Here is a 13508-nt window from a genome sequence, read left to right on the forward strand (position 1 = left end):
ACCATCTCCAGTTGTACGCAGAGCATTCTGGTCCTGCGGTACCTCAGGGACACGTGCCTAGGTTATTTACTATGACAGACATTTATCCCACTTTCTAGACAGGGTGGCTGGGGACAGGCAAGAGTTGGCTTGTGCGGTGTAGACTGTGGTGGGCTGTGGGCACGGTACTAGGCAGGAAGCATGAAGTGTGTAGCTTGGTCACAAGGAACTGGCCCTCAGAAATGTCAAATTGTCCACACGCCAGGAGGGGAGCCATCTCTTATTGACAAACTCAAGTTCATGGACTCTCAGATCGTGGGATGGCTGACAGAATGTTTCTCTGTTCTTTTCTACAGGATGGGAAATAGATGGGTCAGGAGGACAGCTGGCTGTACAGCAGATCCGTGCAGGCTCTATCTGTAGCCACGCCCCGTGAGAAGAGCCAAATTTTATTGTCTTTCTTTTCCGTGCTTTAAATTTATCTTTTATTGCAGTATAGTTGATTTACTATGTTTTGTAAATTTCTGCTGTACAGTAAAGTGACTCAGTGATACACATATATACATTCTTTTTTATATTTTTTCCCTTATCGTTTATCCCAGGATATTGAATATAGCTCCCTAGTCTATACAGTAGGACCTTGTTGTTTATCCATTGTTGTTTATCCTGTCCATCTTTCTCCCACCTCACTCAGGAGCCAAATCTTAATCAGAGAAGGCGGTGCCACTGGCGTCAGAACAAGAGGAACCAGGGACCCATCCCAGGGACCATGAGGCAGACGTCCTCACCCCTGCCCCAGGCCAGGTCAGCTTGGTCTACGGCTGGCTTTTTGTGTTTTCTTTATTTTTTTCCCCCGTGGATGGCAGCTCTCAAGGGTGTGGAGACACTGACCCCTCTTTGAGGATTTGATAGGAGCCATGGACCCACTACCCAGAAAACCCCACAGAACACACAGTTTTGTGTTCAGTGTGGTGGATCTGAGACAATGCCATGTGTCCACCTCCATGTCGCTTTCCCCTGGGCACACGGGCACATGAGGTCCCCCAGCCCTCCCGCGGTTAAGCGGGACAGTGTGATGGAATCCTGGCCCGTGAACTGGAGGCAGAAATGAAGGCCACTCCCAGGCCTGACCCCCAACTCTCCCCTCCCTCTCTCCCCCTCTTTCTCTCTGTGCCCTGCTGGCCAGATGCGGAGGATCCAGGGGAGGACCCCGAGCCCTGGGGGACAGAAGAGCAGGCAGAGGGAGGGGCCTGGGCTCCTGAGTGACTGCGTGGACCAGAGCCTCACCTCCTGAACCAGCCTGCTCTGTGCTGTGAGAAGGAAGCAGGGGCCATGGGAAGCCCCCGTGACAGCACTTAGACACCCTGACCGACACCCCCAGAGGCAGCCATCCGCAGACCCCGCCCCCTGCAGCGCGGGCCGCCCTGAGTGTGCCCTGTGCGGCTCCTTTGTTTACCACTCACTAAACTACAAGCACCTCCTGTCCCACCTTCTTGGGCGAATACAAGTCATGGGGTCCCCATCTTTGTCACACGTTTACACGCCACACTCTTGGTCATACCAGCCAGGGCTTGAGGCCAACAGAAACTGCTCGAGTCCTTGTGTGACTTTGAGGGAGTCCCTGGGCCATCCTGAGTCCATCGGTGCTGGTCCCCACCCTGCCCGCGCCCGTGAGCTTCCGCTGGAGAGGGCACCCCAGGACTCAGCCACGCTGGTGGCCATGAGCCAACGCCCGACTCGCTGCTCTCGGCCCTCACGTCTGCCCCTCGGGGGTGGTGAGCTTGTCCTTGGGTGTGCGTTGTTTCAGGGGGGCCTGGCCTGGCAGCTGCAGAGGCTTCTTCCTCCTGAACGGAAAGGATAAGGGGGGGGGGGCGGGGTAGGTGGCCTTGGAGGGTTCCCAGTCTGCCCCTCCGGTGCTTGCCCTGGGTCAAGAGGCAGGCAGGAAGCTCTTAAGAGCAATTGCTCCAGAGCAGAGGAGGGCTGAGAGGCCTGGGGGAGAGATGGGAGTTGAGGGGAGTCACCCTGGCTGCCCCGGTCCTGCCTCAGTTTCCCTTCCATAACCCAGAGAGATGAGACCAGATGTGAAGACTCAAGAGCCCCCTGGCTGGAGGGATTCCAGGCCCATGGGGGATAGGATGTGGCTGTGCAGGGGTTCCCAGGGGAGCAGGACATCAGGCAGGAGCCAGGGTGGGGTGGGGGCTGGCAGGAGTGTCACTGCTGGGAAGAGGAGGGGATCAAAGCAAAGCACTTGGAGGGCCCTCCAGGGCAAAGGCAAACACTGAGGTCACGGCTGCTCCCACAGGGCTCTGTTCCCACGCCCCAGCCCCCAGCTATAAGGGCCCCACCCCAGGCAGGGTGTCCAGACTGTGGAGAAGCCATGGCCATGTCGCACCTGCTGCCGTGGCTGTTCCTGCTGCCTGCGCTCTGTGGGCCGGGCACTGGTGAGTCTCCCCAGCCTCTCCTCACCCCACTCGTCACCCCGGGGCCAGGTGTGGAGGGGGCACCACGACCTCCTCCACCACTTACTGAGCCCTGGCTCTGTCCCACGCATTATCCTCAGTCTGTACCTCGTCCTAGTTTTAAAGATGAGGAGGTTTTTTTGTTTTGTTTTGGTTTGTTTTATGGTACGCAGCCCTCTCACTGTTGTGGCCTCTCCCGTTGTGGAGCACAGGCTCCGGACGCGCAGGCCCAGCGGCCATGGCCCACGGGCCCAGCCATTCCACGGCCTGTGGGATCTTCCCGGACTGGGGCACGAACCCGTGTCCCCCGCATCGGCAGGCGGACTCTCAACTACTGTGCCACCAGGGAAGCCCAATGAGGGGGTTTTGACTCAGAGAAACTCCAGGGCTTGTCCAAGGTCGCACAGCTGGCAGGCACTATAGCAGGTAGAACACAGAGCCGTCCGACTCCAGCATGTTTAACAGTCATGCGTCCCAGTAAAATTGGGTTTGGAGGTTGGGTGAGGCCAGGGTGCCAGGTGTGGCTCGGATCCCAAGGTTGCTCTGGCCCCAAACAGCAGCTGTCGGGACCACCTCATCCCCGGCCTGCGCCCAGGGCCCCGAGTTCTGGTGCCAAAGCCTGGAGCAAGCATTGCAGTGCAGAGCCCTAGGGCACTGCCTGCAGGAAGTCTGGGGACATGTGGAAGCTGTGAGTACCACCCAAGGATGTACCGAGACCAAAGGTCTTGGGATAGAGGGTCCTGGGTAGCCTCTGGATGGGATTGGAGCCCCTGTAGGGGATGGGAGGGGATGGGATAGGATGGGATGTGATGGGATGTGTTGGGGGGGAAGGGATGGGATGGGTTGGGGGGGAAGGGATGGGATGGGTTGGGGGGAAGGGATGGGATTGATGGGATGGGTTGGGATGGGATGGGATGGGATGGGACAGGATGGGATGTGATGGGATGGTTTGGGGGGGAAGGGATGGGATTGATGGGATGGGTTGGGATGGGATGGGATGGGAAGGGACAGGATGGGTTGTGATGGGATGGGTTGGGGGGGAAGGGATGGGATTGATGGGATGGGTTGGGATGGGATGGGATGGATGGGATGGGATGGGATGGGATGGGACAGGATGGGATGTGATGGGATGGGTTGGGGGGGAAGGGATGGGATTGATGGGATGGGTTGGGATGGGATGGGATGGGATGGGACAGGATGGGATGTGATGGGATGGGTTGGGGGGGAAGGGATGGGATTGATGGGATGGGTTGGGATGGGATGGGATGGGATGGGACAGGATGGGATGTGATGGGATGGGTTGGGGGGGAAGGGATGGGATTGATGGGATGGGATGGGATGGGATGGGATGGGATGGGACAGGATGGGATTGATGGGATGGGTTGGGATGGGATGGGATGGATGGGATGGGATGGGATTGATGGGATGGGTTGGGATGGGATGGGATGGATGGGATGGGATGGGATCGTGGGCAGTTGCCTGTGTCTTGGAGCACCCCAGCAGCCTCAGCCACCTGAGCTGGGAGCATGGCCTCCACTCATGTGCCCCAAATTGGGGCCCTCTCCTCAGGCTGACCTGTGCCAGGAATGTGAGGACATCACCCACTTTCTCATCAAGATGGTCAAGGAGGTCATTTCCCAGGTAATGAGGCCCAGACCCTGGACTGAAGCTTGGGGATTAAGAGAAAGAGAAGCGGTTAGCCCCATAAAGGAGGCCTCTCCAGCTTGGGGGTGATCCCAGGTGCCTCCTGGCCGGGAGAGGGCTCTGGAGGTGAGCTCAGCAGCACAGCCAGAGACGGTCTTTCCTGAGGGGAGCAGCCACGTCTGCGCCCAAGTGTGCGGCTCACTAGCCCCCTCCCAACTCCGGGGCCCTGGGCGAAGGTGGCCATTCGGGTGGGCGATGGCCCCATGTCCAAGGGCTCAGGCGGGGCAGACCTCAGAGAGGCCAGGCTGACAGTCCCCTCTCCCGCCTGCCTCCCAGGACACAATACGGGAATTCCTGCAGCACAAGTGTGACGTCTTCCCGCTGAAGCTGCTGGGGTCCCAGTGCCACCTCATGCTGGACACCTACTTCCCACTGGTCATCAGCCACTTCCAGAGCCACATGGTGAGGCCCTCCTGCCTCGCCTCCATCCTGCCTCCTGCACAGCCTTCACGCCCTCCCTGTCCCTGAGTTACCCCCGCACGTGGCAGCCCACCCCCTGCCCACACGGGGTGCAGGAAACTCAGTGCTCCTCGGCCTGTACCCAGGTGACAGCGCCTCCCACTCAGCTGTACACGGTGGGCCTGCACGCTCTCAGGCGCCGGCACACACCCTCGAACGCTTCGCACAAACACTCGGCCACACACTCACTGCACACAGCCTCACGCAACACCTACGCCGTCTACACGCTCACACGACAAACGCACTCTCACGTACTTACACTCACTCATTCTCACAAACATCCACGCTCACACTCGTTCACACACATCCCCAGACATGTGTCCCAAAGTCCCCACTTGACCCCCTCTCTGCCTTTGGTCTCCTCTCTCACCCCAACGGAGTCCTAAACCACAGCCCCAAACCAGCCTGCTTCCCCCATTCCAGGCCTAAAGGCAGTTACCTGGTGCCTGGGTCCTTGAGCCAGACGGAGGGGGAGTGGGGTCCCCTCCCCCGTCCCAATCACTTTCTCACCCTGCGTTGTGCCCTAGAACCCGAAGGCCATCTGCGGGTCCTTGGGCCTGTGCAAACGTGGGCAACCAGAGCCAGGGCAGGAGCCAGAGCCATCAGGCCCCCTGCAGGACAAGCTGGTCCTCTCCATGCTGCCTGGGGCCCTCCAGGAGAGGCCCGGGCCGCAGACACAGGTGAGATGGAGATCCAGAGAGCGAGGGCCATGGCCGAGGCCCTGGATCACTTGGCCTGGGAGGGGCAGCGTTGGGAAGGGGACCAGCAGCTCCAGGCAGGGCCTACGGCACAACCAGGAGGCGGGGACACGGAAGGGGCGGCGAGTCGGGCGAGGCAGAGCCCGGAGGAGCCTTCTGTCCAGCTTGCCTCCAGCGCGCTTCTCTCCCCCAGGATCTCTCCGAGCAGCGGTTATCCATTCCCATGCCCCTTCCCTTCTGCTGGCTCTGCAGGAATATGATCAAGTGGATCAAAGCTAAGATTCCCAAGGTGAGGCATCCGGGGCCACGAGGCCGCCCACACCTCCGCTTCCCCCCACCCCTCCTCATATGCCCACCAGGGGCCAGCTGGCTGCATTGTCCCCCCAAGGGACCCTGGCACTCAGGCTGGGCCTGGTAGGTGCCAGGCCTAGGGCCTGTTCAACGACTGTGGGGGATTCCTTGGCGGTCCAGTGGTTAGGACTCGGCACTTTCACTGCCGTGACCCAGGTTCAATCCCTGGTCCGGGAAACTAAGCTCCCTCAAGCCACGGGGGAGAAAAAAACAAACAGAAATAAAACCACTGTGAGGCCCCGACTGTGTGCCAGGTACTATGCCAGGTGTCAAAGTACAGAAAAGAATCTCAGTCATCTTTGTAGAAACGGTTCTTTCATTTTACAAAAGGAGAATTTCCGCAGATGGACACTCCATCCCTGCCTGCCCCAAACCTGGGGTCTTCCAGACCTGTAGTGACCATCACCCAACAGCCCTGCCCTGAAATGGGGCCCAAGTGAGGAGACGCCCTGCCCTGTCGGCCCTTCCAGATGAGGGCATCCCCACCCTCCTGAGTTTACATTGTGGTGGGAGAGATTTCTTTCAGGTAGTGGTTAGTTCAGAGCAGAGAATTAAAACAGATGAGGGGAGGGACAGTGATGGAGGAGGAGGTTTAGGATGGTCGTCAGGGGGCATCTCTGAGGAGGTGATGGCTAAGCTGAGGCCTGGAGGATGACAAGAACCGACGGGCAAAGGGCCTCGAGCAGAACGAGCTTGGTCAGCTGTGTGGCTGCCTCAGGTGGGCTCCGGGAGAGTGGTCGGCGGGCCCGGGAGAAACACCGGAGCCAAGTGCAGGAACCCTGGACCTTCTTCTGAACACAGTTCACAGCTGTGGAAGGGTTTCAGGCAGGGGAAGGCCGTGACTGGATTGACACTGCAGCAAGATCAAGCTCTTACGGTTTGAAGAATGAATTGGGCGGATGGGAGCGAATAATGAGAGTGAGGAGGTGATTGCAGAAATGGGGGGGTGGAGCTAGGAGGGGGACTGGGGACGTGTCTGGAACGGGGGCTCTGCAGGACTCAGCGATGGATGGGACCTGGGGAGTGGGGACGAGAGAGGAATCGGCAATGACGCTACGGACTTTGGCGTGAGCCGTGGGTTCTCTGGAATGGCCCCAGCTGAGATGAGTAGATTTGAGAAGAAACAGGTCTGGGCAGAAAAATCATGAGTTCTCTCCTGGCCGTGCAATACTCCTGTGCAACAGGCAAGAGGAGGCGACAAGTAGGCAGCCAGATCCCCCAGCCAGGTCCAGAGACATCAGTCCGAGAGTCGAGGCTACAGACAAGATTGAAATCCAAGGGAACGGTTGGGATCATACAGGGACGTGGTGTGGACCAGGTCGAGGAGAAGGAAGCCCGGTCCAAGCAAAGGGAAACACCAGAGAAAGAACCTGAGGAGGGACAGCCAGGGAGGTGGGGACACCACGGCATGAGGGTCACAGAGGCTGAGAGAAGAAAGCATTTCATCAAGGAGGGAGCAGTCATCAGGCCCCAGAGCTGCTGAGGGATTGACAACGCATGTCCAGGGGGATGCTGTGACCTTGAGAGCTGTTTTGGAGGAGTTACGGGGACCAAAGTGTAGCATTGAGTATTGACAACTCTTTCATGACGTTTTTCTGGGAAGGGGAGGGGAGATGGGTGAGACTCTTTTTAGAAGTTATTTATTTATTTGTTTGTTTGTTTGTTTGTTTATTTATTTATGTATTGGCTGCTCTGGGTCTTAGTTGCGGCTCACGGGATCTTCGTTGCCGCATGCAGGATCTTCGTTGCGGTGTGCAGGATCTTTAGTTGTGGCATGCGAACTCTTAGTTGCAGCATGTGGGATCTAGTTCCCTGACCAGAGATGGAACTCAGACCCCCTGCATTGGGAGCACGGAGCCTTAGCCACTGGGCCACCAGGGAAGTCCCGGGGTGAGGCTTTTTAATGAGAGAAGCTATTTTAGCGTGTTCACATGCTAAGAGACCAATCGGCAGGAGGGAATAGCAATGAGGCAGGACAGAGAGGGGCATGCAGAGGTGAAGCACGTGTGCAGGTGGGGGCAGGGTGGACCCAATGCACAAGGAGATGGGCCAGCTTTTGACAGAGCAGGGATACCTCGTCAGAGCAGGAGGGGAGGCCGAGTGTGGGATCTGATGCAAGCAAATGGGTACATTTGGTGAGATGTGCCATTTGGAATGTGTCACATCCCAGAGAAGTACACGTCCCTCTGCCCTACTCCTTCCTCCGCCTTTCTGGTGCTAGGGGACAGCGGAGTGTTGCAAGCAGGAGCAGGGCCCAGGCCAGCCTGCCGCATATAGGTTCTTTTATTTTTAATTGAAGTATTGTTGATGTACAGTATTATACATTACAGGTGTACGATATAGTGATTCACAAAACTTTGAAAGGTTATATGCCATTTATAGTTATTATAAAATATCGGCTATATTCCCTGAGATGTGCAATATGTCCTTGTAGCTTATTTCATGCATGTAAGTTCTTGGCTGTATGAATAAGGGTGCGGAGGGAGGAGCGTGCCTGCCACCTCTCTCCTTGCCACTCAGCTGGGAGGTTGTGTTTGGAATCAAGGGTGAGGTGGGGAAACTCCTGGCTTCCCCCAGGGACTCCTGAAACCGCAGGCTCTGGAGCACAGACGGGAGCGGGGAAGCACAGCACGCCCGAGTCAGGAGGGAGAAGACCCAGGTCCGGTTCTGCCACTGCCCCAGGCTGCCATGTGGCCTTGGCAATGCCCACCTCTCTGGGCAACTCTGGAATTTCAGCAATTCCAGACTCTTTGAAGTCAAAGGTGGGTCCATGGCCTGAGTCTTGCACCAGCTCAGTGATTCTGGGCAAGTCCCCTGGAGTCTGTGATGCTCAGGGTCCTTAACTGTAAACAGCATAATAATTCTCCAAGGGAACAAGGTAAGGTCTACAAAGTACCAGCTAGTGCTGGGCACTGACTAGGTCTTTCAAGAGAAGGTCCGACCCTGCCCTCTCTCGGCCCTCACCCCAGGGTATGCTGGTACAAGTGTGCCACAGGGTAGCCCCGGTGGTGGGCGGCATCTGCCAGTTCCTGTCCAAGCACTATGTCGGCACCCTAATAAACACACTGCTGGACCGCGTGCTGCCCCAGCTGCTCTGCGGCCCCACCCTCCGGTGCTCCAGCGAGGACGGAGCTGGCCCAGGTGAGCCTGCAGTCCCAGCCCCTGCCCATCGCCCACTCTCAGCCCTCCCCACCCTGGCCCTGCACGACCCTCTCCCTCCCAGGTGCCCCTGCACTGCACCAATGAGGACAGGAACTGAATACTCTGCAGGGCATCCTTGACTGTTTTTTCTCTCTAGCCCTCACCGCTCTGGGGTCCCTGCCAGGAGAATGGCTACCGCAAGACATTGAGTGCCAGCTCTGCGTGTCTGTGACCACCCAGGCAGGGAAGAGCAGCGAGCAGGCCATGCCACAGGCAATGCGCCAGGCCTGCCTGGGCTCCTGGCTGGATAGGCAGAAGGTGAGGGACAGGCACATCAGGGGCTGCCGGTGGTGGAGGGTTGAGCCCAGGAAAGGCTTCCCAGCCAGAGATACGCTGAGATACTCCCCCCGCTCTCAAGGAGCTCAGACAGGCAGACGGGACACGGGTCAAACAGTGGTGGCGCTGTAACTTAGGGCAAAACCCGCTAAGGTCAGGAGCTGTCTCTGGACAAAGGGTGTGGGCTCTGGAGGACCAGCAGGCCTCCCTCACGGACCAGGAGGGAGGCCCGGTCATCTACCAGGTGATGAGTAATGCCAGGGCCGGCAGGAGCCCGAGAGGGCCTGGCCGTCTCTCCAGGGTCCCAGTCCTGTCCCAGAGCCAACCCTCCTCCCGGTGTGACTCAGTGGGGACCAACCCCCCTGCAGGAGAGGGCTGGGCCCGAAGCCCTGGAGTCCCGGTACTCAGAGTGGGCGCTGGCTCCCGTCCCAGGAGGCCGCTTTCTACATGGTCCTCCCTACTGCCCATCACATCAGGTCTCCAAGACCACATGAGCTTTAGGATGCCTTCCAGAAATGATATTTAGGGGGAGGGGGAAAAGGGGGATGAGATTCTGCCCCTGTGCCTCCACCTCCAACGTCCCTGGCTCTCCTGGCAGAAACCCCCATTTCAGCCCACAGCGGCTTGTTCAGAGTCTTATAGCTGGAGCTGCTCAGTGGGGACTGAGGGCTGGACCTACACGAGGTCGGGGGGAGCCCTGGAGTGATCCATCTAAGTGGGGAGGCCTGGACAGCCAGGCAGGGGAGCCCTGCCCTGGGCCTGGGCCCACCCCACCCTGTGTCTGTCTCCTTCCTCAGTGTGAGCAGTTCGTGGAGCAGCACGCACCCCAGCTGCAGACCCTAGTGTCCGGGGGCTGGGATGCCCACACCGCCTGCCAGGTACACCCACCCTTCCCAGCTGATCCCAGGACTTTCCTCAGCTCCAGGACCCCCACCCTCTCCGGTCCATGGTCCTCAAGGGCCCCATTCCCCCGGGTGCGGGGCAGCCCCAGGAGCACAGGCCCCCAACTGGGACATGCCCTCGCATGTTTTACGATAGAAAAGGCAGTCTCAGAGAAGTCGAGAGAAAGCCACAAAAGAATGAAAAAGAGGCGTACGGGAAGGGAGAGGGCAGCTTTAAGGAGTGTGGTTTGATGTGCATTCTGGGATGGGGGGTGTTCACTGAGCAATGTCTGCTTGATGTACCAAGTGAGAATCTTGGGGCAAGCATCCCACCTCCTCCAGCTCTAAACCCAGAAGGCCTGTGGCTCAGGGAGTGGCCCAAGGAGTCCACGAGGTCACATCCAGAGCTCCCACCAGGTGGCAGGTGGAGTGAGAGCCGCCCCTTCCAGGAGGAGATTCCCTAACATCCTCAGAGCTGGGAATGGGGCTGGGGGGGGGGGTGGTGGTGGTGTTGCAAGCCCTCAGGCCTTAATGCTGTCCCTGTGGCAGGCCGTGGGGATGTGCATGACCCCGATCAGTCCTCTCCAGTGGGTCCACAGACCCGACTTCTGATGAGAAGTCAACGCCATGCCAGGTGAGTCCAGGCCCCCAGCTGACGGGAGTGTGGGCAGGTCCTCCTCCCATCAGGAGGGGAGCCCCTCTGTCCCCAAGCAGGAAAGGACAGCCACTGATTCTGCCTGCTCCCTCCTCCTCTTCACAGGACAAACTCGAGGCTCCTGAGGGCCCCTGGCAGCACCTTCACCAGAAGGACCTCTCTCGAACCTGCTCACCCCTCTGCCCAGAATCCCTATGGCGCTCAGTGCCAGGCGCAGCTCCCAGCTCCCTCGCCCTGGCCCAGCCCTCAGGGGAGCTTCCGTGCCTGCCTGAGGCTTCCCCCTAACAGCTCACCCTCTGCACTCTTCAGTCTTGTATGTGTTTAGACCAAGGCCAGCCTTTCCTGAAACTCAGGGGAAATCAGACTTTGCTGCCCGAAGATGACACCCCCTCAGAGGCCAGGAACTCCGCCCTCACCTGTCTCCCTACTCCTGAGACACATCCCTCTCTCCCTCCCTGTCATTCGGTCAGAGGTCTGCACCTTAGGACGGAGGGGTGGGTCAGATGCAGCCTCTGTTGCCAGGTGCCTCCGGGCAGGGAAGTGCCCCTGAGAGCAAACCTGGTCAACTTTACAATTCTCCCCAGAGCAAGACCCCAACACAAAGGTCATTTATTCATTTCTTCACTCATTTTTAAAAAATGCAGTGAGTGCCTGTGGCCAGGCCACATTCTAGGGGCAAGGGCCAGAGCTGTGAATAAAGGAGTGAGCCCGCTGCCCTCCTGCAGCTCACACCCCGGGGCCAGCCTCTTCCATCTGCAGGTCAGGGGGAAGCCCGGCCTGCTCCCCAAATCCTCAGCCTGGTCTGTTCTATCTCTAACCACAGCCTGCAACCAGAGCCACTTCCGTCCACTCTGGGTGTGAGGCACGGCCAAGGCTGCATCTTCTGGAGAGGGTCTGCAGAGGGGGTTTCCAGGCCGGGGCCACCTTCACACACTACCTGAGCCCGCCTCACTCTCACAGGGTAGAGATCTCCCCAGGGCTGGGCCGAGGGGATCTCATTGTGGGCCCCAGCGCTTCTCCAAGTCCTGGCTGCAAGAGGACAGCAGGGGAAAAGCTGGGCCCTGCCTCACTCCGATCTCCACGTGCACAAGATCCTAGCTTTTCTAATTATTCTGCTAACACTTTCACAAAATTCAAGATTCAGAAGAATAAAAAATGGGAACATGAAGTACCAGAAAAGATAGACATGTGAAATCCTTAAACTTTCTTTAAACATCAGGAAGTCCCTGGTGCGGTCAAAGGTGAGCACAGCAGTGCTCAAGCCTGGTGGAAGGTGATTGGGCATTTTCAGTATTTGAACATTTTCCTGCTTAAGAGCTGTTGTTGCTTTTTGTAAGGTTGAACTCCCAATTTTTGTTTGAAATGCCAGGGTGACTCGATTCCTGCTGTGATTTACCTCCTCAAAGCTCACTTGGGGCTGGTCCCGCTGGGGATCAGTTCCCAGGTAATACAGCAACCATAGGGATGTTAACAAAGTGCTATCTCCTTGTCCTAAAAGAAGACACTGCCCTTTAAGATGCTGCAGAAGCTGCAGCCTTACCCTCCTTCATGATGGAGAAATACATGCCTATGTCACCCCTCCCTCCTGTAACTGTTTCCAGGCTGGCCCCACCTGTTACCCTCCCCCCTCCCAAAGAGCCCACCCACTGTGATGAAGTGAGGTTGTTAGGGTACCCCAAACCCAAAATATACAAAAAAAAAAAAAAAACCCACCAAATTAATTAACCTTTAGCATTAAAGACCTAAATGCCTGGAAGTGTCCCTTCACTTAATAAAAGAACTTTTATTATGTTTCCTATTATAAAAGAAATACATGTTTATTGTAGAAAATTCAGAAATTGCAGACCAAAACACAGTTGAAATTACCCACAATCCTACCAATCCCAGGAGAGCTATAGTGGATGTAGACTTTGACCCTGAACTACAGACTTTTTCAATCCATTTGCCCACCCTTTGGCTCCACCCTGAATGGCTCCACCATTCGAGCACCAGGAAGAGCTTTTTTTTTCTTTTTGCGGTACGCGGGCCTCTCACTGTTGTGGCCTCTCCCGCTGCGGAGCACAGGCTCCGGATGCGCAGGCTCAGCGGCCATGAGCGGGCCCAGCCGCTCCGCGGCATGTGGGATCTTCCCGGACCGGGGCACGAACCCGTGTCCCCTGCATCGGCAGGCGGACTCTCAACCACTGCGCCACCAGGGAAGCCCAGGAAGAGCTTTTTATACAGCCTGCGCTTGGGGTAGGGAAGATTGACACAAACCCTTGGCCTCTGAATTTGAACTTTTAAGTAAATCTTTTTGTAAATCTATAGCAGACTATTGTCTTGAAAGCCATTATTTCAATTACAAGACTAAGGTCCCTGAGAGAAAAGAGTGTTTTAAATTTTGCAAAAAATCTTGGTTGGGAAGATGAAGAGTGACAGCCTGAAGGACGGGAGGCACTAACAGTGTATCCCAAAAGCAAGTGTGGGAATGAGCTCCTGATAATGGAAGAGGAGGCTTCACTCAAAAGGTCAGGAGTCAACCATCTATGGGAGGAGAGAAGTGGCTACAGCTGAGACTCAGGGTGGGGGGCCCTGAGACATTCCCAGCACCCTGCACCCCAGAGGAAGGTAAGAAGGAAAAGCCCCAAGAGGGGTTTGTGTCCCATAGCAGTAGAGGGGCTCGTTCTTCAGTTGCCAGGGTGCAGCCTGAGGAGGACACATCAGAAAGAGTGAAGAGAATGGCCTCAGGGAGGGGCCTGGGCAGACAGGCCTGGGGGCTGCCTCAGGGGGAGCCCACCCACATGATGCAGGACAGCAAGCACACCTCACAGCCCAGAGGCCATCAGGATGGGCTCTGGACAAGATG

The 13508-nt window shown here is 57.3% G+C and overlaps 1 protein-coding gene across 2 annotated transcripts; it reads left to right on the forward strand.

Annotated features, from left to right (window-relative positions):
• Positions 1–2356: 2356 nt before the first annotated feature.
• SFTPB (surfactant protein B) lies at positions 2357–12380 on the forward strand. Of its 2 annotated transcripts, none has more exons than XM_067704495.1 (11): positions 2357–2420; positions 2996–3126; positions 4008–4079; positions 4419–4544; positions 5129–5281; positions 5493–5588; positions 8620–8791; positions 8949–9109; positions 9925–10005; positions 10558–10642; positions 10769–12380. In XM_067704495.1, the coding sequence occupies exons 1-10, from the start codon at positions 2357–2359 to the stop codon at positions 10618–10620; spliced, it is 1119 nt and encodes a 372-aa protein (XP_067560596.1). In that variant the 3' UTR covers positions 10621–10642; positions 10769–12380. The 2 variants fall into 2 exon arrangements, with proteins under 2 accessions (XP_067560596.1, XP_067560597.1); XM_067704496.1 differs by having other exon boundaries at positions 2999–3126.
• Positions 12381–13508: the final 1128 nt, after the last annotated feature.

The sequence above is a fragment of the Pseudorca crassidens genome, chromosome 14 (assembly GCF_039906515.1).
Source record: "Pseudorca crassidens isolate mPseCra1 chromosome 14, mPseCra1.hap1, whole genome shotgun sequence".
NCBI lineage: Eukaryota > Metazoa > Chordata > Mammalia > Artiodactyla > Delphinidae > Pseudorca > Pseudorca crassidens.